At 45.8% G+C, this 23,954-nt stretch overlaps 2 protein-coding genes across 12 annotated transcripts in view; one reads left to right on the top strand and one right to left on the bottom strand.

Annotated features, from left to right (window-relative positions):
* The window catches only part of STIM1 (stromal interaction molecule 1), a 102,067-nt gene that overhangs the window by 28,796 nt on the left and 49,317 nt on the right, over window positions 1-23,954 (bottom strand). For all 11 annotated transcript variants that reach the window (XM_069808748.1, XM_069808752.1, XM_069808751.1 and 8 more), the window contains exons 4-7: window positions 23,003-23,117; window positions 18,184-18,295; window positions 16,857-16,972; window positions 1,148-1,325 (exon numbers count right to left, since the gene is read on the bottom strand). In XM_069808748.1, the coding sequence (XP_069664849.1) occupies window positions 1,148-1,325; window positions 16,857-16,972; window positions 18,184-18,295; window positions 23,003-23,117 (521 nt within the window). The remainder of the gene's footprint in view (window positions 1-1,147; window positions 1,326-16,856; window positions 16,973-18,183; window positions 18,296-23,002; window positions 23,118-23,954) is intronic.
* The window catches only part of FHIP1B (FHF complex subunit HOOK interacting protein 1B), a 421,115-nt gene that overhangs the window by 364,438 nt on the left and 32,723 nt on the right, over window positions 1-23,954 (top strand). The gene's annotated exons all lie outside the window — the stretch shown is intronic.

The raw sequence follows: 23,954 nt of genomic DNA, 5'->3' as shown, positions 1-23,954 counted from the left end.
ACTCCAAAATTTATTTTGCTCCTTCTTCCCGGGCAACGCTCCTGGATTTAGGTATCACCATGCAGGCATGGAAGCAGGGACTTCTAGATATAGCTCAAAAAATTCAAAAGGGAATGTATAATTCCTCTGACTGCTTCCACTGTTTCAGCATGTTTTTTTCCCATCAAAAGCCAGAGTTGAACAACCTGCTCAGCCTTGATGACAAATTCTAAGTGTGCTGGATTACTTCACACTCCTTTAAGAGGCTCTTCTTCCCCTCTAAGCACAGATTTACACTGTAATTTTGGGTGGTGGGGATCCTGATGTACTTTCAGTATGAGTCAGACTGGGAGTAGAAACCACTGTACATTTCACTGCTCCTATATAATTAAATGTGGTAAATAAATAGGAAGTACCTATTTGAAATAAGACAACACTCTCAAAACGAAGAGTGACCAGCGTCGAGTACAGAAGGAGCACTCCCATCCATTTTACTCAGCTAGATGTTTTGGTCCTTAAAGCAGCAAACTTCTGAGTGTAGGGAGGAAAGCTCTCACATGCCAACAGTGGCAAAACTAAATGGAGTCCAGTCTTCCCAGAAATTGAGAAACTATTTTTTTTAAACCAGTAACGACTTTTAGAGCAGAACAGGAACTGAAGAGACAGAACACAACATAAAAACAGGGCAGAAAGGAAACAAAACTGTGTGGGAGTATGTATGGCCACGCTTGACTACGCATCAGTGTGCACTGGGGCCCACCTCAGAGCAGGAGATGCTGGTACCGGATGCTGTCACTTTGCTCAAGGGGCTTCGTTACCACGTTTCAGGATTGTAGTAACACAAGGGAGTTTTTACCACCCAGGCCTGTGTGTGGCATACCGCAAGTACACATAACTAGCACGTCACTACCAAAGAGCAGGTCAAGTGAGCACACACACATTTTTATGTGTAGCCTGGTAACTGAATTCATTAACAAGCCAGGCACCCATTTGAGCTATTAAGATCAGCTGGCAGGTTTGCTACGGTCACTCAGGAAGGTGCTGACACTGGTACACAGCAGCACAGCAGCTAAAAAGAAAATCTTTCCTGAAATCTAAATGAAGAATAACCTTGCAGGAAAGACTTGACAGTTGAATGCTCCAACTGGGGTGGATGCATAAAACTTACCTTTCTTGAAGGTCATGGAGAGACTGTTCAGCTCTGTGAAGTCCCTCGAGGTCTTTCATCATCTTCTTCATGTGCTCCTTTGAATAACGATTCTGGATGTAGGCAAACCAGCAGCCACCCACTCCGATGACGATGGACACCACCAGCATGAAGTCCTTCAGGTGGTTGTGACGAGTTACTGGAAGAGACCAGAGACACTATTGAATTCAAAAGAACATGACAATTAACTCCGCAATGCTTCGCCTGCACCAGAACTGGACATGAGACCTTAAGACAGTGTTAGAAGGAATTGTGGTTCAGGTTTCACAAAGGGAAAAGATGAGCTACCTTGACACTTAAGGGAAGAAAAAGACCCGTGATAACATTTATTCAATTTGAATGGGGAAGAAAAAAAAAAAAAAAAGGAAGATGAAATTCAAAATCTTATAATTTTCCTGCAATACGGGAGAGCCTCCACACTGGAACCTCCAGAACAGCTGTGCTCTTTTAGGACAATACAGATAGCATTGAGTATGAAGATATAAGAGCTAAGAAGAAAATAACTTTGTTGAAAAAAAAAATGACTGTGATCAGAGAGATGGGGCAGATCAAATCGTCAAGTTACAAAACTTCCCATCAGAATTACAACTCAATGTGGAAACCCCCTTTTTCAACAGTTAGCAGAAACACAGTTACTTAAAAAAAAGTGTGGATGCATGTGAGAGAACGAAAGTAAATACGTAGGGGGTTTAAGTGCTAAACAAAACCCAAAAACGTGTCAAGCAGAATTTTTTACTGTTTACTACTTAGCAAAACCTCAAACAAGTATGTACTGAGAAAGCTAAAAATGAGAAATAGCAGCTTATTCAAGCTAGCTGCCACTAAACGTTCAGTACCTACTGGTTTTCAACTAAAAGAAGGTAGATTCAGGCTAGATATAAGGAAGAAATGTTTTACGCTGAGGGTGGTGAAACCCTGGCCCAGGTTGCCCAGAGAGGTGGTCGATGCCCCATCCTTGGAAACATTCAAGGTCAGGTTGGACGGGGCTCTGAGCAACCTGGTCTAGCTGAAGATGTCCCTGCCCATGGCAAGGGGGTTGGACTAGATGGCCTTGAAAGGTCCCTTCCAACCAACGCAAATCGTTCTATGATTCTACGACCCTGCACATTGCAACCCCCCAAGTACAACCTTCCACTTGCACTTCACACAGTACTGATTTTTTTTTGCTACCAGTACTACAGGTTTTATCCTAGGCACACCGATTTCCTATCAAGGTCTACAGGCATCAGAGGGAAACACGCAATTCCCAGCAGCACGTGGCATACTCGGCCACTCCATACAACACTGACACCACCAGTGACCCAACACCGCTTCCCAGCACAGGCTCCCCTAAAACACACTAAAGTCCTGGAGGCTTTTGCATTAGGCTTCACATAAACATATAAAGAGAAGTGTGAGCATGTGAGGGGGTGCTTATCTGCGAGCAAATGCTGTGCCAGCTCCAGTAGCCCCCAGCTGTTCCACTTGACCAGCTCCATGCGACGGTACCCAGATGGACAAGACTGACGGGACAATTTAGGTTGACAGCTATGGGGGAAGCAAAAGAGCCATTACCGGCATAACCAGAAAATCTCTTTGCTTCCCCTGAAGCAGGAGCAGGGTTTTTTTAAACACAGAAATGCACATATGCAACCTGCCCGCTCCCCTTGCTGCTGATCCTGAGAGCACAGAGTGGCAGCCAGGTCACCTCAGGACTCAGAGGCGAGAGCAGCCAGAGAGCTGCCAGCAGGCTACAGCCACCAAAAGGCTCTTTCTTAGAGGAACTGCAAACTACATGCTGTAACGCAATCTCACAGTTACTCTAAAAGGAGTCAGCAACGCTATTTTCCCTAAATTGATCCAACATCTCTCCCTCTGTCCTGCACCTGGTCTGGAGGACACCTCAACTCAGCATGCATGAGATGGGCTGCACCCAAAGCAGCACCCATTTTCCACAAGAAAAACACTTTAACAAGGCGAGTCCTCGCTGCTGGATCCTCGCAGCAATACCTGCCTGCCCATGGCGCAAACGGGTCGTGGTGACCTGGCAAGAACGAGCAGCACTCCCCAAAATGAGCTTCTTGCACATCAGGCTCATGATGAGCATGGCATAGAGGGGTGCCCTGGGACCGGGAAGTCACAGCAGTGAGAAGAGTTTAAAATGGACAGGATGTCACTTTCCAAAATGAGTGGATGTGGAAAAGTCAACGACCAGACATTTTAAAGATGACAAAAGTGTGAATAGCCTTCTTTCATATAGGAATTTTAAAATACTTTAAGGAAATGCCATAACCCACTACAGGCAAATAAATATTGGATGTATTTTGTAGGGGAGAGAGGTGAAGCACAGAAGCAAGTGATGCTGTGCAGGGTGAGGCTGCGCAGGGACTGGATCTCTCCCCCTCCATCCATGGGTGCCTGGCAGCTTTGGCACAGGGCTGGAAGCAGCTTTCCTGCAGGAGAAGCTATTGCTGACACCAGAGGCAGCAGCCAGCATGGCCATGCTCTGCTTCCAGCTCTTTCACATCCTCCTTCATTCACATGCATGTGTTTTGTGTTTGAAGGTGGCATGACAAGAGCCCATGCCAGCTGGGCAGATGCCAGCTCCCACCACTGGGACCACGGGACGGAACCAGCCCGGGGTCTGGAGTGGCCACTGCACAGCTGAGTAAGTTCCCAGCTGGGAAAAAGCTCGATTGCCATCTCTGCTTGGGTCCCTTCCTTTCTGTGTGCCGCAGATGAGCTTACATAAATGGATTCAGCATAAAATCCCACCTGGGCTGCAAGTTTCCCAACACCTTTCGTTTCAGGACTGTAAGGGGTTTTGTGAACATTTATGCAAGGCACTGTGATGCCACACTTGCCGGATGATTTCCATCATGTCCCTGAGAAACCATCTCCTTCATCTCACACAAAATCCTTCAGCTCTTTGTTTCCAGCTATGACGACACGCTGACTGCTTTCTCACAAATCGAGAAGCAACAAGATGACTGTGGTGCTCTCGCTACAAGTTTTCTCCAAAAAGCCTTTCCATCTTACTTGAAGTTTTAGAGACTTTAAAAACTTGATTACACCAAATTAGAAATGGATCTCTACCAACAAATTTTTTTACATAATTTTATTAATTTTAATAAGTACTTCCCTCACAGCATTATAATGTAGATAAAAGAGTCCCCCAGGGCCTTAAATTCATCTTTGCTACCTTAAAACACAGTTAAGAAACATGATTTCTGCTCCCCCCCCCCCCAATAATCCTTCCCTCAAAATGACAAACATAGCAAATTTAGGGCTTTCACTTCCCTTCCTTTTAATTTTTGCAATCATTTAAAGGCTTTTTCAATAGATTAAGATACATGATTTTTGTAATGCTTAGGTCTAAGCATCAGCTTTGCACAATGCAAGAGAGAATTCCTCAAATGGCCTTTTCAATTTGAAATTTGCATTTGTCACACACACCACAGTGACAGCAAAGGCTCTGAAAGACCATGTTTGAAGTCTCTTACTGGGTTTATTGAACTATGGTAAAATCCCCAACTGGCAGTAAAGAGACAAAGAACTACACAGAGGCACAGTGGCTCCTTCACATGAAAAGGATTAAGATATGACCACTCTGTTCCCCAACAATAAATTAATACATTCATCTCTAACTCGGATACACACCCTGCTCCACCCAGCACCTGTGTTCTCTCACTTTCGTGAGAAATCCCAAGATGTAAAACACAAAGGGTGCATAGAACAGCGTAAGAATCCAATCACTTTTCCCCAGGAAACTCAAGAACCGGGTAAATTTGCAAGAGGAACAGAGACTTCACCTTGTAAGAGGAGGTCTAAAGACATTTCTCACGCTGTTGAGAAATAATTGGTGTCACATCTCTTGTCAAAACCTCTAATAAAAAGTAAAAAAAAAAAACAATTAAAAAAAATTACTTCCATTATTTGGAGGGATGAGGACTCTCACAGCTGAGGCAGGAAGAATATTTATTGTACCCCCACATCTCTTGATGCCCTAGTGAAATCAAATATAGGGACACAATACATTTGCTTTAACTAATCCCCACGTCACCCCCCACGAATCTCTATTTCAGTCAAGACAGAAGATGCAGAAACTTAAGGTTACTGCTGGTATGCAAAATGTGATGAAGCAAAGATGAAAAAGTGGTAAAGGAGGATGCTGACGTGTTTTAATTAGGAGAAAAAGATTGCTGGATTTGATACAATTTGGTATTTGGGAGAAGGTGGGCTGGAAATATGTTTTTACATTCTCATGTATCTCCAATAAATTATATACTTGGGATTTCATAGCAAAGGGAGAATGATAGCAGGGACTGTAAGAATATCTCCATCAAGCACAGACGATAGGTTAGATCAACATTTTCTTTTTCACATATTGAAGCTGCCACGTAACTGATACAGGGATTCCTTAACAGTCTGGTTCCAAGCCACAGACAGAATATTCTGGTACTATCAAGAAGAACACAAATACACAAGCAAAGATTTGGCCAAAATGAAATAATTCCTAGTCAAAGGCTTTAGATGAAGCATCGCATAAAGGCACGTGCAGCCTCAGTCTAAGGAATATATTGCCTTATGCCACAGTGGCAGATGTGAACTGGAGAAGACAGAAGCCTGCAAAACACAGTAGAGCAAAGCAGAAGATCGCACTAAGCTAGACTCAAAACGTACAGATAGAAGAATAGATGTGTTACAATAGTAAGGGCATTAAACCTGTGATTAGGAAAAAGCCCTGTATTGGATCTTGGTTTTCTGATTTATTTATTTTTAAGCAAAGAACAGATGACGTGAGCCATAACTGGGAAAAGATGAGGCTTTTAAAGGTCAGTTTCCCCCCAGCAGCAGATGACAGATACATCGCATGGAGCTCATTACCAGTGACACCCACTGCCTGCAGTGATTTTTATCGTGTCAAAGTGCCAGAATCTGACCCCAGTTACGGCACCAGACTCCATCCCATGACTCTTTCTAGTCACAAGCCATCTTTGGTTTCTCTGTAGCTCTTGCTCCGCTGTGAGTGAAATCAGTCTGAAAGTGCGTTAGTCTAATGGGGCCACCCTCACTAGCAGAAAATTGATTTCTGGAGTGACTCAAGTGGGCTGCTGCCATCTGCAGCTGGTAGGAATTGCTCGGGTTGACTGAGAGCCAGAAGTGAGGAATACACATAAGACAGCCCAAGAAATGGATGTAAAGCAGCCCAGTATCCTAGCTTTACAGAAATACACTGATGCAACGTTATAGACATTCTGCATACAGAAATCTGAGATCTTCTGGAGCAGACAGACTGCCTGAAGAACAAAGGGAAAACCACAAACGCAACACACACATCTTCAGTGAGGTTGGCCTCTTTCTGTAGCTGCATTTAGGTGTTAAAGCAAAAGGCTGCACCCAAGAAGCCAGCATGGTACCCAAGGTGGTGGCCCCTGCAGAGCTCTCGAGGGGCACAGGCAGGCAGGGACCGAGTGTTCAACCCGAGAACATCACAGCTGCTGAGTCAGGGTATAAACAGACTTCCCCACTACATTGGAGCAATGTTTTCCAGTTAACATATGATAGACACACAAACCCTGGATGATGCAGTGCATCTTGATGTGCTTTCAATACAAAGTGTGGCTATGAAAAGAGATGCCGCCCAGGAGAAACATGAGAAAGCCCAGGGGCTCCTCGGTGCCGTAGGCTGGCCAGTTAAATGACATCCTGCTTCACTGTTTGTCACGTATTTCCGACTGTAGCCTCCAGCTGAAGCAGACTGGCATCTCGGCATGCTCTCCTGCACGAGCCTCCCACTATCCTCCCTCTGCCTGCATTTTTCTCCCTACGTATGGACTGATGATTAAAAGCACTTACATTACTACCTGCAAACCAGCGCTCGCAAGCCGGCATGTTGCATGCAAAATGTGAAATACTCATGAATATCCTGTGAAGGCAAGTTAAACTACTACTCAATCTTGTCTCTGTACCAGGCTCAGGGGTGAATGCGGCTGGTCACTCCAGCTCAGCTCTGGCACCAGCAGCAATAACTTATTACAGTACTCACATTGCTTAGGTCATCTCTCCCCAATCTCACGCTGCTTGGCTCCATTTTTTTTTTGCTTCCTGACCAACTTTTTAGGCCGTGTTAAACTTCAGACTGATGATGAACAGCACACTGTTTTAAGGCTGGACCAAGTGCAACTGGTGCAAAGCAGCAGCAGGTTAATTGCTGGCTGGGTACGGGAGTTGCTCCTGTTCTCCAGGAGCAGTGTGGGAGCAGCTGTGTGGCTGCCAGGGAAACTTCCTCTTTAGTTTAACCTGCAGTTCTTGAAGCTAAGGAATAATCACTTCCTATTTGTCAGAAACAGATGAATAGGGTTTCAGCAGAAATTGGTTAAATAAAAATCATGGCTTAGCAATACTGCTACAGCTTATGAAGAAGCGTGTGACTTTTTTACCTTAGGACAATAAAATAAAATACTTTTTTTTTTAAGTGCGACATTTACCTCTGAAATTTTATAGACTGAACATAATCTACTGCTGAAAAATAATCAATGCCACCTGTCACTTTAAGAGTTTAATCAATAAGCACCGATGCATCTCAGCTATTGCCCTCCCCAGCCCACCAGCACTTGATTGCAGTATTAATAGCTTTAATGTAAACAAACAATGCAAACATGTAATCCCAGCTAGGGGAGGAAATCCTGCATGCTGTGGAGGGGATGTAATGGCTCTTTGCACTGCTGAAACACAAATACTGCAGCAATCTCCTAGATGCACAAATGTAAGAAAGAGGAGAAATAGCATCGTTGTTCAAGATAAGCTCTCCTGCAAACTCAGACCCCTTTCAGACATTGGTGTCAGCGAGCTTCTCCAGGAGCTACATTTTTTTCAGAAGTAAATGAAATAGTTTGGCACCACCTTGAAACCCAACCCTGACTGTTTCTCAGCTAGGCAAGCTGCTCCGGATAAAATCCAGGTAGCACCTCTCCCCTCCACTGGTTGACCGTTCCGGTCTCAGCCCTTTCTGGGTACCCTTTTACTGCGACTTGGCAGCATTTTCCCAGCAGAGACAGGTCCTGCAGCCAGCTCGGATGCACAGCAGCCCGGGGCAGGAGCTCTGCGCTCCGCAGCGGCTCTGCAGCAAGCAGGAGGGCAGCTGGGGCAGGATCAGAGACCGGCAGCGTCCTCCCTCCCGCAGCACAAAGGAAACCCAACTCACTTGCCCAGCCAACCTGGATCCAAACTGGCAAAGCCAGTACTGGGAGGCACCGCTGGACAGAAAGATGGTACACAGCAGGTACAGGGAGCTCCCCAGTGTGAGGGACGACCAAAGTGGTGTCAGGAGGAGGGGGAGGCTCACCAGGGTCACTGATCGTGATCGGATGAGAGGTAATGGTTTTAAACTGAAAGAGGGTAGATTTAGATCAGATGTAAGGAGGAAGTTCTTCACTGAGGGGTGGTGAGGCACTAGCACAGGTTGCCCAGAGAAGTTGTGGCTGCCCCATCCCTGGAAGTGTGCAAGGCCAGGTTGGATGGGGCTTTGAGCAACCTGGTCTAGTGGAAGGTGTCCCTGCCCATAGCAAGGGGGTTGGACTAGATGACCTTGAAAGGTCCCTTCCAACCCAAACCATTCTACGATTCTATGATCACAGCCAAAATACGTGTGTCACATCAGCAGAGCTGGGGCCAACAGGGAAGGGCACCTGGGGGCAGGCTGCTTGCTTGGGAGGTGGAAACCTAAAGACATTAAGGTAAAGCACGCCATGGGATGGGGGTGGCTCAGGGCAGGGGGTGCTGCCCAGCAGCCCTGCACTGGATCTGCATGGAGAAGGGACAGTGCTGCTGTTCCCCTGACCGCAACGGAGTGGCTTCCGCCCCCGGAGGGAGAGGGACAGGACCTTTCTTCAAACATTCAGCAGACATCCAAGCACCGTCTCCCCTTATCTTCGCAAACACTGCCAGGCGATCCGTCAGCTAACGCGCCACAGAAGAGTTCAATCATTCTTTGAAAACATTCATTCGTAAATTCAACACTAAAGAAATAAACAAGATGAATATTGGCCCTGTTTCCCATTCCGGATGGATTACCACAACATCCTCTTCTAAGGAGCAGATCCTGGCAAGTTGCTGCAGATAATGTAATACTGAATCCCTTTTGTTTCATGTTTTGAGAAGACTTCTAGGCTGACTTATTCAGACGGTTTGTTTTCTACCCACCCACAGCTATTACAGCTTTTCTCTCTTTTACTGTTTCCTCCACCATTGCCATTACCTGCTTTACCCAGCACGCTGCCAGCTGCCTCCCCAGCCGCGCAGCATCATGCCCTAAGCTAAGGCAAGTTTAGGTGTTGCACAGAGAAATACCTGCCAGCCCCACCTCGAGCTGATTCATCTCCTACTCCTGTTCCCAGTGCCAACCGTTCTCAGCTCCACCACACAAGCACTTAACAAACATCCTTCCTCTTTAGCAGCTTTTGCTCAAGACAAGTGGATAAGGAAAGTCTAAGGAAAACTTAGCTTGGCTGTAAATGTATTCTTTTTGCTTCCTAGAACTTTTCTTTGTAAGATACAGGTTGACCAGAAGAATTCCAAGTCTTTCCTGGGAAGGAATGTATGGGTAACAAAGGCTAAATTCAGCCAAGCTGGCTTCTCTCTGCAGCTCTTCTCCAAAGAGAAGCGAAGGGTTCCCCAGACCACGGGAGTAATTTGGCTGCTTTGAGCAAAGAACTTGCCTCTTCCCACCAACTGCAATCAGCATCAGGGCTCCCATCTCTAATGTACACCTTGGTCACTCCCTCTGAGTGATTCAAAGAATGGTAAATAAAAATCCAATTAATCTGAAACTTATTCTACCCACTGTTTGCATGCTTTCCTACATTGTGAAAGCTCTTGGGATATTTTAGATTCAGCCCGCAGTACTGAGCACGTCACCTCGCAGAGCAGACAGGCTGCAGGATGAAGAGTCCTGCACTTGCCAAATGGACTTTGGAAAGATAAAGAGGAGGGGGGAAAAGAACAAAAGAAGAAGTACAGCTGTTATGTTTTGCACTAAAATTCACAAAAAACAGTATTTGCCACAAACTGCTGATTATTTTTCCACAAATGTAGCTCTCAGTACTATTAACCTACTAAAAATGAACAGCATAAAGCATGTTCATTAGCAAGTAAGTGGGGTTTCCCTGAGAGAAATTTCATGAAGTCCCTTTCAAGAACATGTACTGTTTTGCTGAGCACAATGCCACCCCCCATGCACGCCAAGCCACCCCAAAACAACCAACCAACCCTATATTTCTGAAATAGCTAATAGAAGTGCCTGGAATTTGGCAAATGAATGACTACAGTTTCAAGACAGTTTAAACTGTGTTTTAGTGAAAACCTTGGACGAGTCCCGAAAGTGCAGAGCAAGGTGACTGCTCTCACGCCGAGGAGAATGCAAGGACGGCCATTATCTTTGTGCCAGCCATTTCACACATTAACGCTGCCATGACACAAACATTTAGCATTGGATGCAACATGTCTCCTGGGCACAATTAATATCTCTTATTTCCTTCCAAGTGCCAATACAACTGAAAGGATTCATTAAAATCCTGGTTAGCATCTACTGCATAGACTGGGAAATGAGGTCATAGCAGAGTGATGCACCTACAGTCACACCTGTGAGCCTGGCCCACGCACTGCACGCTCCCAGCCCGATATAACCAAACACCCAAATTATCATTCCAATACTTGGTCTAGGCACACCACATACCAATGGTGCAGCTCCATCAAACACCCTAGGTGCAGGAACCATGCTTGGTTTGATCTACTTGGCGTACATCACTGCCACGCATGACCACAAGTGTCAGACAGGCACTACCAACGTATCAGTATATAAAAGACAGGAGAACTCTGTAAATCACTGTAAATCACTCAGGATTTGTCAGCACAAGTAAGCGGATTGAACCGTTGCTTCTGTGTTCAGGAGCCGGCGAGAATAACTGCTGCAGGACAAGTCCTTTCTCCAGGGTAATGAGTGCCCTTCCAAGGCAGAATAGTAGGAAACACTGCAAGTAACGACAGGAGAGGTGTTCCAGTATAAAATACCTTTTCTAGGATAGTTCTTGTTAAGCTCAGACCACCCACAGAATAGCTAAGGTGGGCTGCCCTGCCCTGCGGCAGTTAATTCTTGCCAGCCCCAGGCTCCCTGCACGGTGCAGGTCAGAAGAACTGGGGGATGTTCAGGTCTCCTACCTGCTGCTGCAATCACTGTCCAAAGACCTACATCAAGCAGAAAAAGACAGCATTTTTCATGTGTAACATCTGCCCGTCACCACCGCTGCCTGTGCAAGGAGGGACGGAATCAGTCTCTCCCATTGCAGCTGGCATCGTTTTTCCCTCTGACCGCCCGCCAAGGCTTGTGCTCCTATAGCGCGTACTGGCTGCCAGTGGGGTGACCCTTTGGGGTGTTGTATCACCAAGGCAACACAAGATAATCTTTCTACTCTCAATTTTCTTGCTGCTTTTTAACTTGTCATACCAGAACTTCGTGTAATTTTAGCTATTAAGCCTCTGTAACCCCCTGTGACAGAGGCCAACTGTACAGCAAGGCACTGGAGCAGAGGTTTTATAGCCGAAGCTCAGATTGTTTGTGTCCAGTTTATTGCAACTTAAATCACGCTGCATTTCTCCCTCGCCTGCAGACAGGCTGGCACAGCCTGTTCTCCCTGCTTGCGTGTGGCCTCTTCTGCTCTGCTGTGCCTGCACCACTTCACCCCTTCGCTCCCAGCACCAGCAACCGTGACCGGGCAAACCTGGGTGTAAGTTACATTTGCAAAAGCTGCAGAAAAAAGCAACGTACATGAAGGAAAATCGATTTCCATGCCCTGTTTTGTCTTTTGTTTTTTGGGGAAAGAAGGAAGAACGGACACAATTTCACCAAAGACAGTAGTTGTTATGCGTTGGCTGCAAGACTATTCACGTCACATCAGGTGTGCAGCACTGCCTTTGTTTTACATTTTAAAGGAGCAAGGCAAAAAGCTGTACAATAGTAAAAACTAACAGTAACCTCAGGTATCCTAAGCAAGAGAGTGCCACCATGAAAGATACAAATTCAAAGCCTCAATTTTTAAACAAAAAGTTTCACAAAGTCTTACTTTGGGAATAGAACCAAGATGGACTATTAGAAAATCAGCAATTTTACAGCAACCTATAAAAGCATTGTTATAATTAGAGAAAAATCTACACACTTGGCAAATTCTATACTGGTTATTTACATTCAAGTTGAAGTATCAGAAAAAAACACACATTGGAATTACTAATTTTTTAATTTCCCTATGTGAATTAATTGGATCAGTGACGACTCCTTCCTTGTTCAGTAGCAGACATTTTCAGACACAAGACAGGGAAGAGCCACCACCTCAGGGTACAACTGTGGGACAGGCACCATTCCCTCTAAAGTCAACCTGGTGGCAGCTGCTGTAAGCATGACAGCAAAAAACAAAATACAAAAATGCCTCTGTTTTTAAAAAAAACAAATGAAGCTAACAGCTCAATAAATTCCCCTGATGGCACCTATAATTTTTCTCTCTATCGATATCGAGCCCTAGTCCTTTCTTGAGTACTTAACACACTTTTTTGTTTGTTAGTGGACCCACAACATAATTATGGAAAGAAACTTTTATAAATGTGCTGATTTTCACCAGCAATAGGACACCGTAAGACCAGCCAGATTTCTCTATTGCCCTGCTCCGTGGCTTCTCAGGTTCAGAGCTATTGCTCCTTAAAAGAGTACCCAGAACTAAAGCCCCAGCTTATTGACCAGTTGCTGCTGGCACACGGACTGAGAAAACTATATGACAAACTAACGGACCCTATGAAGTCTATTAATGGGACAGAGCTGCTTTTCTGTTTAGGTGCAGGTAATCTAAACACAATTCAGTTAACCGTAAATACTTAAAGTGGATGTTCAATGTCACAGCGATAAATTAATCTAGTATTTGGTTAAGAAATTCTATTGCATTAAACAAATAATGATTCAACGGATCTAGAAATACTTGTCAAATATGCTTTTAATTATAATAAAGGGAAACAAATCAGCTATATTGGCAGCTATACCGAAGGAAGCGTGGCTTCATCCACCCTGGAGAGTGGACACCAAGGAATAAATGCTTAATGAAAAGCAAAAAAGGTCAGTTCGTTCAGAAACCTCCAAGTGCCACCTCCTGTCTGGGAAACCTCTCCTTTTCCAGGCACCCAGTCCTTTCTCTTCTGTTAATCCCCGCACAGATATTCAATAAAGAAAGGGTAACGCTCAGGATGACAGCTAATGATGACCGCAAATGAGAAGGGCTGGGGGATCGGCAGAAACCCTGTCCCACAGCACTGCAGGACGCACGCAGACAGCTCAGTATGGTACAGGAGGCACCAGGGTGCACCAAAAACAGGGTGATGGGTGTCAGGGTGCCTGGCTGGTCCCCAGGGGGCTGAGGCCGAGGGGTGCAGCACGCTCCAGTGCCAGGCAAGCTCCCCCCAGCAGAGCCCAGGGCAGGTACTGGTTGGGCAGCAGCTTGGCAAACCACCGTGGCTTGTGCCTAGCCATGAAACAAATTACATCTGGTGGACTTCTGTCCTGGGAAGTGGGGCTACGGGAACCTCTCCTGAAATCCCAAAGCAACATACAGATCCCACTTTGTTGGCCTTTGGAGAGGTGACCAGAAGTCGCTGGGATCGACAACTCAGTGCACAGCATTTTGTCTGTCTTTTAACCCCAAATGGTACCACAGTGGTGTCTTGAACCATCTGTGAGGAGACGTATGTCTCAGTCTCCATCACTTGAGAGTTACAAAGAATAAAATTGTAAATGCACTTTTCACCAAAAATAGCTATTGTTTTTAATTTTACTGCTTGTTTTCTTAAAATTCCCCTCCCCTGCTTCACCTGAAGTTGTGGTATTTTGTACCAGATAAATTCCTGAACCACAGGACCAGGACAAAGGGACACAGGCACAGAAGAAGCAATCGCTTCATCTTGCATAGATTATAATTTTACCATACTCCTTTGCATTTGGATTAATTACAGAGCTCCAACCTTTCAAGTGTGCTGACCTGTTTGAAGAAGGAAATGGCACGTCTGGAGTATGGTATAGGAAATCAGACCTCATGGGATTACAGGAGTCTACTGATCAGCAAGGAAACTGGCCAGGTGCCCCACTCAACTACCCAATGCTTGCTGAAGCCTCTGCAATAAATTACAGGAGACATCAAAGAACAAGCTCTCTAGCCCCGGGATGGAGAAAAGCTTCACCCAGCTTCATGCGGCAGTGAGGAACCATACCTTGGTGCGTGTGCTCTAATCCCCACTGACAATGAGATGTCTCTGGTTTTATTATGAGTCTGCAGGAAGCAGTCATGGGGCTCCAATAGGCTGGTTTTATTTTAATGCTTTTATACCTGTGGTGAATAGAAAGTAGCTTCAAGAGAGAAGAAAAACCCTTGTCAAGAGAGAAATCCTGCACCTGTGCACCAATTCCACTGCCAGCAGCTTCACTCTCTCAAGAGCAAAGATCACAGAGGACCACCTCCACTGACTATCTGAAAAGAACCATAACAGGAACGTATCTGAAACCACTAAATCTGTCGCTGTGCAAATGCTGCTCCTGCAGCTTAAAAGGTCACCAAGTACTTCCCAACACTGTTGATTGCTAATGGCTGTTAAAAACTGCTGTTTCACAATCCATTCCTTAAGGAATCGGTTTTAGATAAACTACTTCTCACCATACACTGCAGTATGAACTGGAGACAAATCCATTCACTTAACCAGCAAATATTACCCTTTAAAAAGTGTAAACTCTCTACTTCAGCTAAAAATTTAAAGCTTATTTCCTCTATTCACATACCCGATACGTATGCAGATTGCAAAATCTGTAACAAACCCCTACTGATCTGAAATAACCCGATCAGGACGGTTCACTGCACGCTTTCATCTGCCTGACCAGAGGAGGTTCCAGTGTTCCAGTGCAACAGACGCATGGCAAAATGGAGTACCTCAAACACGGAGAATGGCCATTAATCTCAAACCATTACAAGTAATTTACTTTGCTATTTACAGAGCATCCAAGAACCACCTGAATAATTCCGCCCCCTCCAAGCACAGGAGTTACTGGGCTCAAGCCTTTGTTGGGTGAGCAGCGACAGCAGGCACTCATCCGATGTCTCTGCCACCCCTGTGCAACGCCACTGACTGACTGAAAAGCTTCACCTTGTAACACGAGCCAAGCATAAATAAAAAAAGCAAACTGTGCCCGAGTGAACATATGCTTTTTAATAATTGGAAGCAAAGATGGCTGAATGTATAACCTAGGCTTCTAATTCACTTAGCTTATACCTCTGCCAAGCCTCATAAATTTCACTTGGTTTAGTCTGCACAGCCAGTTTTCCCAGGATTTGCCTCACTTCACCTTTTCTCAGGAACTTGGACACAGACTGAAAACAAGAAAAGACTGCACTAATAGTTGGACTTAAAAAAAAAAAATTGAAGAAATAATGCAAGCGCCTTATCACTTCCCAGTGGCCAAGTGCTGGGCAGCCCAGAGAGGGAAGGCTGGAAAAAGGCCAAAAACCTGAACTTCTCCATTAGATTGTTAGCATGTCCCGCAGAGTGAAGGTACATCCTACCTGCTATTCCAGCAGTGGACAGTAGCAGATACTTAAAAAAAAACACATAAAGAACAGAGGAAGCACAAAGTGGTATTTTTGATGGTGTAAACCTCCAGCTGTCAGCAATCAAAGCTGGGGGAGTTCCTGGGCCAGAATTTGTGCCCAGACTATTGCATTTGCACTATGGTAAGGAAGTATCCCCTTGCATTCATTTTAAACCTCCTGTCCACAGGGGACACATGACGACTAAAAGGGAAGGAGGAGTACTGCACAAGAGGGCTGAAATCGTGTACTGGCAACACAGTCCGCCATAAAAATCCATCTTGTCTGCATGATGCCAAGCAGAAACAGGCCCTGATCAAGCAAGATTTCTGTTCACCTCACAAAAGCACCTAAAGCTCATGAGAAAGACATGAGTAAGAGGGAGAGAGACAAAAGTACCTTTAATAGACAGTAGACATGAGCCAGATGGAACACATGCAAAAGGAGCACCCCGGGCAGTGCCAAGATAAGCATCAGAGGGCTTCGAGATAGTGCCAACAGACGCCTATAATCAGCATCAAAGGAACCCAGTCCCTCATTCTCATCCATCCTAAATGCCTTCTCATCTAGCCTATTGCTATTGCCCTCATCCAGAGGCAGATAATCTGCAGCCTGAGTCACCAACTGAGCCCCAGGTCCCCGGCAGCAGAGTGGCTGCCCTCCAACAGATCCCCTTCAGGGCAGCTGCAAACCTCACCACACGGTCAGCACCACAACGAGCAGGAAGGACAGGAAGGTTTTACCCTACAGACAAGGGAGATCCCAGCAAGACAATGGGTCCGCAGCCCTGCGAGCAGAGATGGAAATGCAAGCCCAACAGGCAGGATGCCTCTAGGCTACAGAGCTGCTCCGATAAATCCAGAGGCAGCCTGTTCCTGTTTCAGGGGAATTGTACCAGGGATGATTTGCCTAGGTGAGCCTGTGTAGGGCAGAGTTTGGTTCACGCAGATCTATCTTTGCTGTTCAGTACTGAGCAGACACAGACCCTCTTGATGAATGGCCAAAGGACTTTGAATTTTGGTACTTACGGAGAGGAGGCCCAAAAAGCACTGTGTCCAGAGCTTTCAGCTGCAGCTTCTGCCTGTGGCTTCGATCTGTCATTTTCAGAACACTTCCCATCATGGTAGCGTTGTTCACTGCTAGCCTGTAAAAAAAAAGGAAAAATTCATTAAAAAAAAAAAAAGTAGGTGTGGTCATATCCATCCGGATTAATAACTGACAAAAAATTAGTAACATGGAGACTACTGGAGGAGAAATGCAATGAGCAGGACCTGAAAGCTCTCTGCTTAGGCTATCAGGACAAAAGGAATCCCTCAAATATTGTCATCTCTGATATAGGATATCTCTATGAAAGAGTTAAGCAGCAGTGTCTTTGGCTTTACTTGGAGAGGGAAGGACAAACCAAGGCCACACCTATTTCATTAATCCTGACAACCTAAATTACTGATTTCCTATCAAAACTGATCTTTTGGTGTCCTGCCAATCACTAATATGTTTTTTTAATCAAACCTGTATTGCTAGCCTTTGATATGTTATTTCACAGACTGTAAGACCATACTTCTCACTTGGAAGAAATGTGGGCACACCATGCACTACCTTGAAAACCTTATTTTATTCCCAGTTCATCTCTCTTTCCCAGTCAGTTTACAAGCCCCTTTTCAGTACCAAAAACCTTTACCCAAAAAGCTGCAGTGAGTTTTTTCAAACCTGTTGTGAGTTTAGGCCAACTCACAGCCAGTGTTTCTCTTGAGGAACGCAAGGCTTAGAAGTCTCCTTTTCCAGAGCATCAAGTGGCACAAATTATTACCAGCACATACATACCAGTGCTGAGTGGTGCAGATATACATAACTAGTAGCCCTTGAACTGGGAACTTAAATGCTACTTAGATGCAACCCAGAAAGCAGAGATACTCCTTTGCCGAGGATGATGAACAGTGACAGAGAAGCTCTATGACTGGGCTGGGGTTATGAAGGAAGCCTGTGGCAAGAGCCAGGACGTAGCCTAGGTCTGCTCTGTTCCAGGTCAGGGTTTTAGCTCTAAATATGTAGCTTCATGCATAGGCGGGTGAAGTCTAGCATACAAACCAGCAAGGACAGTATTCACAACTACACAATTTGGACTGCAGCCTCTCCTTTCACCCACAGCAGATACACACTCACTTATGGCTAAATGACTCCCTACAGAGAGGACTACAGCAAAGCCAAAGCCTCTAAACTTAACCGAAGCGGAACAGGAATTAGACTTGGCTCTGTACATGCCAAGGAATTGCACATGATGTTATGAGCTGCCTCAGATCTGTTTTTCTCCCTGGCACACATCCCAGAGGAACACAAGACAATGCAGCAAGCACTGACCTGGGCATGGCATGTCCACTCAGCTGTAACTTTCTGAAGGTCTCTTCGTACTGTGGCAGCTCTACGTAGGTAATGAGCCACTGAACCACCTCGTCAACTGTCCAATTATACACTGTAGGAGAGGTAGAAAACAAGCAAGCAGCTTAGTATTTTTACTAAGCAACTAAAATCATCAAGCCAGCAACAACAGCATAACTTCACCAGACATACCTCATCCTATCAACTTCCGCAAAGGAAAATTATCTGCAGAGTTTAAACACGTTCCTATTAAGTATGCAGTGAGCTGGAGTGGGGACATTAAATCCTGCGGACTATTAGACAAGGAATAATCCCCCTGGGATACTCCAGGCAATTCCGCAGGTCCTCAGTCTCTACCTGATTGCTTGTGTGATTATTTTTGCTAGTCTGTTCTACACACAATGGGCTGCTACAGATTCAGCATAGACATGATGGGCTGCTACATGTTTAGCCTTAACAGACACCACCACACTGTTCATAAGGACTGGTGCTTTTCCAGCAGCAGCCTCTGACAACAAACATTTAATGGTGGTTGACTTTACAGTGTGGTTCCAGCTCACGAAAGAAAAACATGCAATGAGGCCATCAGATAAAGGAGCAGCCTCAGACAGTGCTGGCACAAGTGACGCTTCACTGGCAGCCTTTTGCAATGTCACCAGAAGGCCTGAGGCTGAGATCCTCAGAGAGGCAACACCCAAAGCGCTGGCAGATGACAAGTGAAATCACCTAGTTTTCTATGATCCAAGTGATGTTGCTGTCTCCAAATTCCCAGCAAAGCACGTTCATCCTCACCACATGCCCAAACCACTGAAATACTGAATTCAGCTAAAGTATCTGGCAACACACTCTGAAAGCCTCACCCACTCCTCTGGATCCATGGACCATGTGAGCATCAATTAAAAAAAAGTAAGTATGGAGAAATGCTATAAGAAAATGGTTGTAAACAGCTTCAGAAAATGATTTGCAGGAGGAGGTGGAGGGGGGTGCAGCAGCTCAAGTGAACCAGGTGAACTTTCCTCCTTAACCGCCTCACCTGCGGATTTGTGGATTATTTTTGGAGCTGACACAGAGCTCCAAAGCCACAGGTAAGGAAACCTTTGGAAATGAAGCTTCTGCCTTTGCCACTTAGTTTTGTTGTACTTGTAGCAATGGTATGAAGGCAAAGAAAATCATGCGACAGATTTTTTTCATAGGGCAGTGGGGTTCGCTATGCTTTAATTTATCAACTTCTGTCTTTGCTCAGCATGTGCTGAGCTCTTGCGGCATTTACCCAGCCTCCAGCAACCCAGAGTGCTGTGCTGGACATCACCCACTGCTGACAGTCACCACCTCGCACGCTTCTGGCCCAACATCCGTCAGTCCTTCTCTCACACACCGTTTCCAACAGCCAAGTGGAGAAAAGGCCCATTTACTGCTGGCTCCGAGGGCTGCATCGCTGCTGAGTTCAGAGCTGCGCGGCCGCTTCTTAAATGTCAACAATGAGTTGTCCCGCAAATATGAGAAACATCTTCCAGCTCACTCCAGTGAGCTGAACGCCTTCGACGGAAAGATGACAGAGCGGGCAGAGCGAGAGCCAAGCACTGAGCAAAGGAGGGCAAGACTTGCGAAGAAGGTGTCATCTCCACGTATGCTTGCACGATGACTCACAGATGCAGGTTGGCAAACGCAAAGCCAGCAAACTGCCCTCGCTTCAGGGGACTCCCTACAGTTAATGCTCGCTGGCCCACAAACCGTGGGAAACTGATTTCTGTGGCCACAAGCAAGATGTTAATTAAAGCTGAAGTGGGCAGGGGAAGCCTGACTCCCTGGGTGGTGGCACCGCCAGCGTCCCGGCACAGCGGGACAGCAGTGCCGCAGGGCACGAGGCCGGACCACAGCCTCGTCATAGACCACCACACACCCACCAGCCGGGGGGGGCAGGAGGGGTGAATGGTGCCCACCGCGGGGCAGGAGTCCACGTAAATTTTGAAGAGCCCAGCATGAAGTGCCGGGGGGGCAGTGAGCTGGCCCCTGGAGGGCCCCTGCGCAGGAGGAGTGGTGGGCACCACTGCCTCCCACCACCCGCAGCTCCCCCCAGGCCTGGCAGGGCCCCCCCCGCTCCCCGATGCCAGCAATGCAGGGCTTGTCCTCCGCATCCCCACGCCACGCCAACAGCCGTGCCCCCACGCCAACAGCCGCCTCTCGGCCTCGCACAGCAGCCCCCGCGCAGCCCGGCCCTGCCAGCCCCCAGGTTCCTCTGAAGCGCCCGGCTTCTCTCTTTTTTTTTTGGCCTTACATATCCAGAGTTCTTTATTTTGGGAAGAGAAACTGAGAAACAAGCTGGCAGCGTCAGGCAGCATGCTCCAGTGCAACGGTGAGCAGCTCCGTGCCCTGCATCCTTGCCACGATGATCTGATCTGCTACTTCAGTGGCTTTGGTAGAGCCGTGCTTACCGAGGGCTTTATCTATCAAATCCAACACCTTGTAAGAGCATCACAGCCCTTATATTTTTGGATAATTAGGGGGCAGAAACAACTTTTTAGTTTACACATGTGACCAGGAACAACAGCAACAACAGATAGGAAAAGCACTCGGCTTGAAAACAGATGAAACGGGCATAGCTGTCCCAGGCACCCATCAGAAAGGGACATAGCTGCCCCGGGCACCCATCCCTGTTAGACCTTGGTGCCCTTTCAGAGGTGCTTTTCAGGCTCACATGAAGGAGCAGACCTTTTGTGCAAACCTGATGCTACGACTCGAGTTCAAACGCCAAGATTAGGCTCCATAGGAGACCATCCTTTAGAAACCAATAATTTATTTTATCAGCTAGATATACAGAATGACAAGAAGGGAAAACAAGAGTGGTAACTAAATCCAACACAAGGAAAACTGTTATGCCGCAGCAGCTCTACTCAGAGACATGGCAGGTCCCATGCATGTCAGAAGCAGGGAGAGAGCAAAAGCAGCTCAGCAATTAAGGGACCCAGGGAGTATCATGGGATGTTCTCCTCCATCCCTTAATGATTTCTACCCTTTCCCTGCTGACATTAAAATATACTTCAGGCAAAGCCATCTGTAAACAGCCATACAATAGAATAAATATTTCTTAGACGAGGCTTTCCTTGAACACAGGAGACAAAGCAACTCATTAGCATCATCCCTACTTGTAAGTGGTTTGGACGAGAATTATCAACACGTGGCTGCCCATCTCCATGGGACGGACAGTCTGGTCCTGGATAAACAACTCAAGGATCGTGCACAGAACCACCACGTTTTCAAACTGCTTTTCAAACGCTGTACCTAAGTATTCATTTAGTCCTCCTGGGATTGTGAGGGACTATAACATTACTACACAGCACTTTGGAAATACTGAGCACATCCTACCCCCAAGTAATTTAAAGGCTAAGACAGAAAAATCAAATACAAATAGAACAGGACATAAATGAGAAATTGAAATCTTTACAGTTGATGAATTGATCAGAAGACTAAAACCCAATTTTTCAAGTGATGGGGCTGATAAGATTACCTGATCTTGGAGGATAGAGGGAAGAGAAAAGACTGTAAGTGAAGAGCAGCAATTAAAAGTATTGGAAAAAAAGATGTTCCAGGTCTTGAGAGCAACATGACAACTAGTGTACTGAGGAAAGGAAAAGCACAAGAGGAGGAGTAAAGGACAGCCATCAGCAGAAATGGTCCATGCCACGGATCACAAAAAGACCCGATATACCAATGTGATCTGCATCAACACATCACTCGCAATGCAATAAGTAAATCAAAATGCATCGTACAGTCAACACTACACCTATGTTTTGTGAAAGTGCAGTCTTCCTAATTCTATACCATCCCTCACATTTTCATTTTCAAGGCACTAAAGATTTTTCTTATTAGTACTACTGGTCCTAAGATAAAACACCATTCTGTAATGAAGCCCCAAATTTGAGAATAAAAAGTTATCCTAACTAGAAAGAAAGAAAAATCAGTTTTAAGGTCTCTCAAAAAAAGAAATTCCAAAATTCTGGTCGGGGAAAAAGTAGAAGTGAAATCGTGCCTTTTCCTGACCACTTCAGACACTCTCCCAATGTCTGGAAACAGCCATCGCTGTACAAGTGCAGGGCACAGGGCAGCCCGCATGCAGCAGCCAGGGAAGCACTAGCCAACTTTAAAGTTTCTTCCAAGATTCAGAAGTTTCAGGCAAGTTTCCCACCAGTGACTGAACTTCCACCACCTCCCTGGGATAACTTGCTGTGACGAGTAATACCATTTCGTAACAGCTTGCAGCTTATTTCTACATCAAACGTATTTATGTACACTTCCAGTTTTAGGACTTTATTCTACCTTCTTTTCACTAGATTAAGGAGCTTTTCAGCTTCAGCAAAATTCTTCTAAAGAAAACACGACCTGTAGGAAAACTCCCACGCAGCTCTACTGAGTATTTAGGATGCTATTACCCCATAAAAATACCATTTCAAACTGGGTATTCGAAGGAGAACCTGGAATAGGACAGTATTTGGCTCTATTTTAATACACATTTATAGGGGCAGAGAAACGAAACAACACTTTATACTTTTATGGCTATACTCAGATGCCAGCACTAACAGTTGGGAAGTACCAAGACCAACGAAATCCTGAAAGGCACCCCCCACCCCCCCAACAAAGGAAGCTGGAAGAGTACTTGTACAAAGCAGCAAAAGAAGCAGCAGCATATTTTTCCTAGGAGGTACACACACTGCTGCCAAGGTTATATGAAATCCAAAGTGTTTATCGCCTTTATGGCAAGAGGGGTGGAGCGGGCTGTTTCAATTTGCTTGTTTGTCTTTTTTACCTTCAGAAGTCTTCCAGGCCTTCCAGAGATCTTCCACGCTAATGAGCTTGTCTTCTCCATGGAAGGTGCTGTGCTTGACTGTTGGGTCATGATAATTCAAGTCCTCCCTCAAGAACTAGGAGAAGAATAAACAGTGGGATTATTCTTTGATTCATCTTTTAGAGAGATGAGGAGCATTAAAAAAAAAAAACAAAACTTTCACCTGTTTTCCTTATTACTACATCTACAAGTTGTCACATAATAATTTCTGTGGCAAAGACCTAGTAAGTCTGAGATGCAGCACCTCTGGTCTTTTCATCTCTGATCAAAACTACATCATCTCCCTAGTTCATGGAATCACAGAACGGTTTGGGTTGGAAGGCACCTTCAAAGATCATCTAGTCCAACCCCCCTGCCAAAGGCAGGGACAACTTCCACTAGATCAGTTCGCTCGAAGTCCCATCCAACCTGGCCTTGAATACTGCCAATGATGGGGCAACCACAACTTATCTGGGCAACCATTTTGAGTGCCTCAGCTCCCTTGTCAAAAGAAATTCCTTCCTTATGTCCAATCTTTAAGCTTTCTCATACATCCCCCTTTACATATTGAATAAGGTTTCCCCAGAGCCTTCTCTTCTCCAGGCTGAACAACCCCAACGCTCTCAGCCTGTCTTCACAGCAGAGGCATTCCGTCCCTCGGATCATTTTTGTGGCCTCCTCCAGATCTGCTCCAACAGGTCCATGTCTGTCTTGTGCTGGGGACCCCTGAGTTGGATGCAGTGCTGTGGCGGGGGGTGCCTCAGGAGAGCGGTTGAGCTGCTCTAATACGTAACACCATCTATTACAGACCTGCACTTTACTTCTAGCTGAATGCATTTTTCTCTACTTCCAGTTTCAGGATTTTATTCTGCTGCCTTTTTGCCAAGTAGCCCTCTGCCAGCAGATTTCTGCCTGGGGCTATGCTGACAATAAG

This window comes from Haliaeetus albicilla, chromosome 20, assembly GCF_947461875.1.
Source record: "Haliaeetus albicilla chromosome 20, bHalAlb1.1, whole genome shotgun sequence".
Taxonomy (NCBI): Eukaryota; Metazoa; Chordata; class Aves; order Accipitriformes; family Accipitridae; genus Haliaeetus; species Haliaeetus albicilla.
Note: the sequence above shows the minus strand (reverse complement) of the source record. Positions and strands in the feature narration are given on the sequence as shown.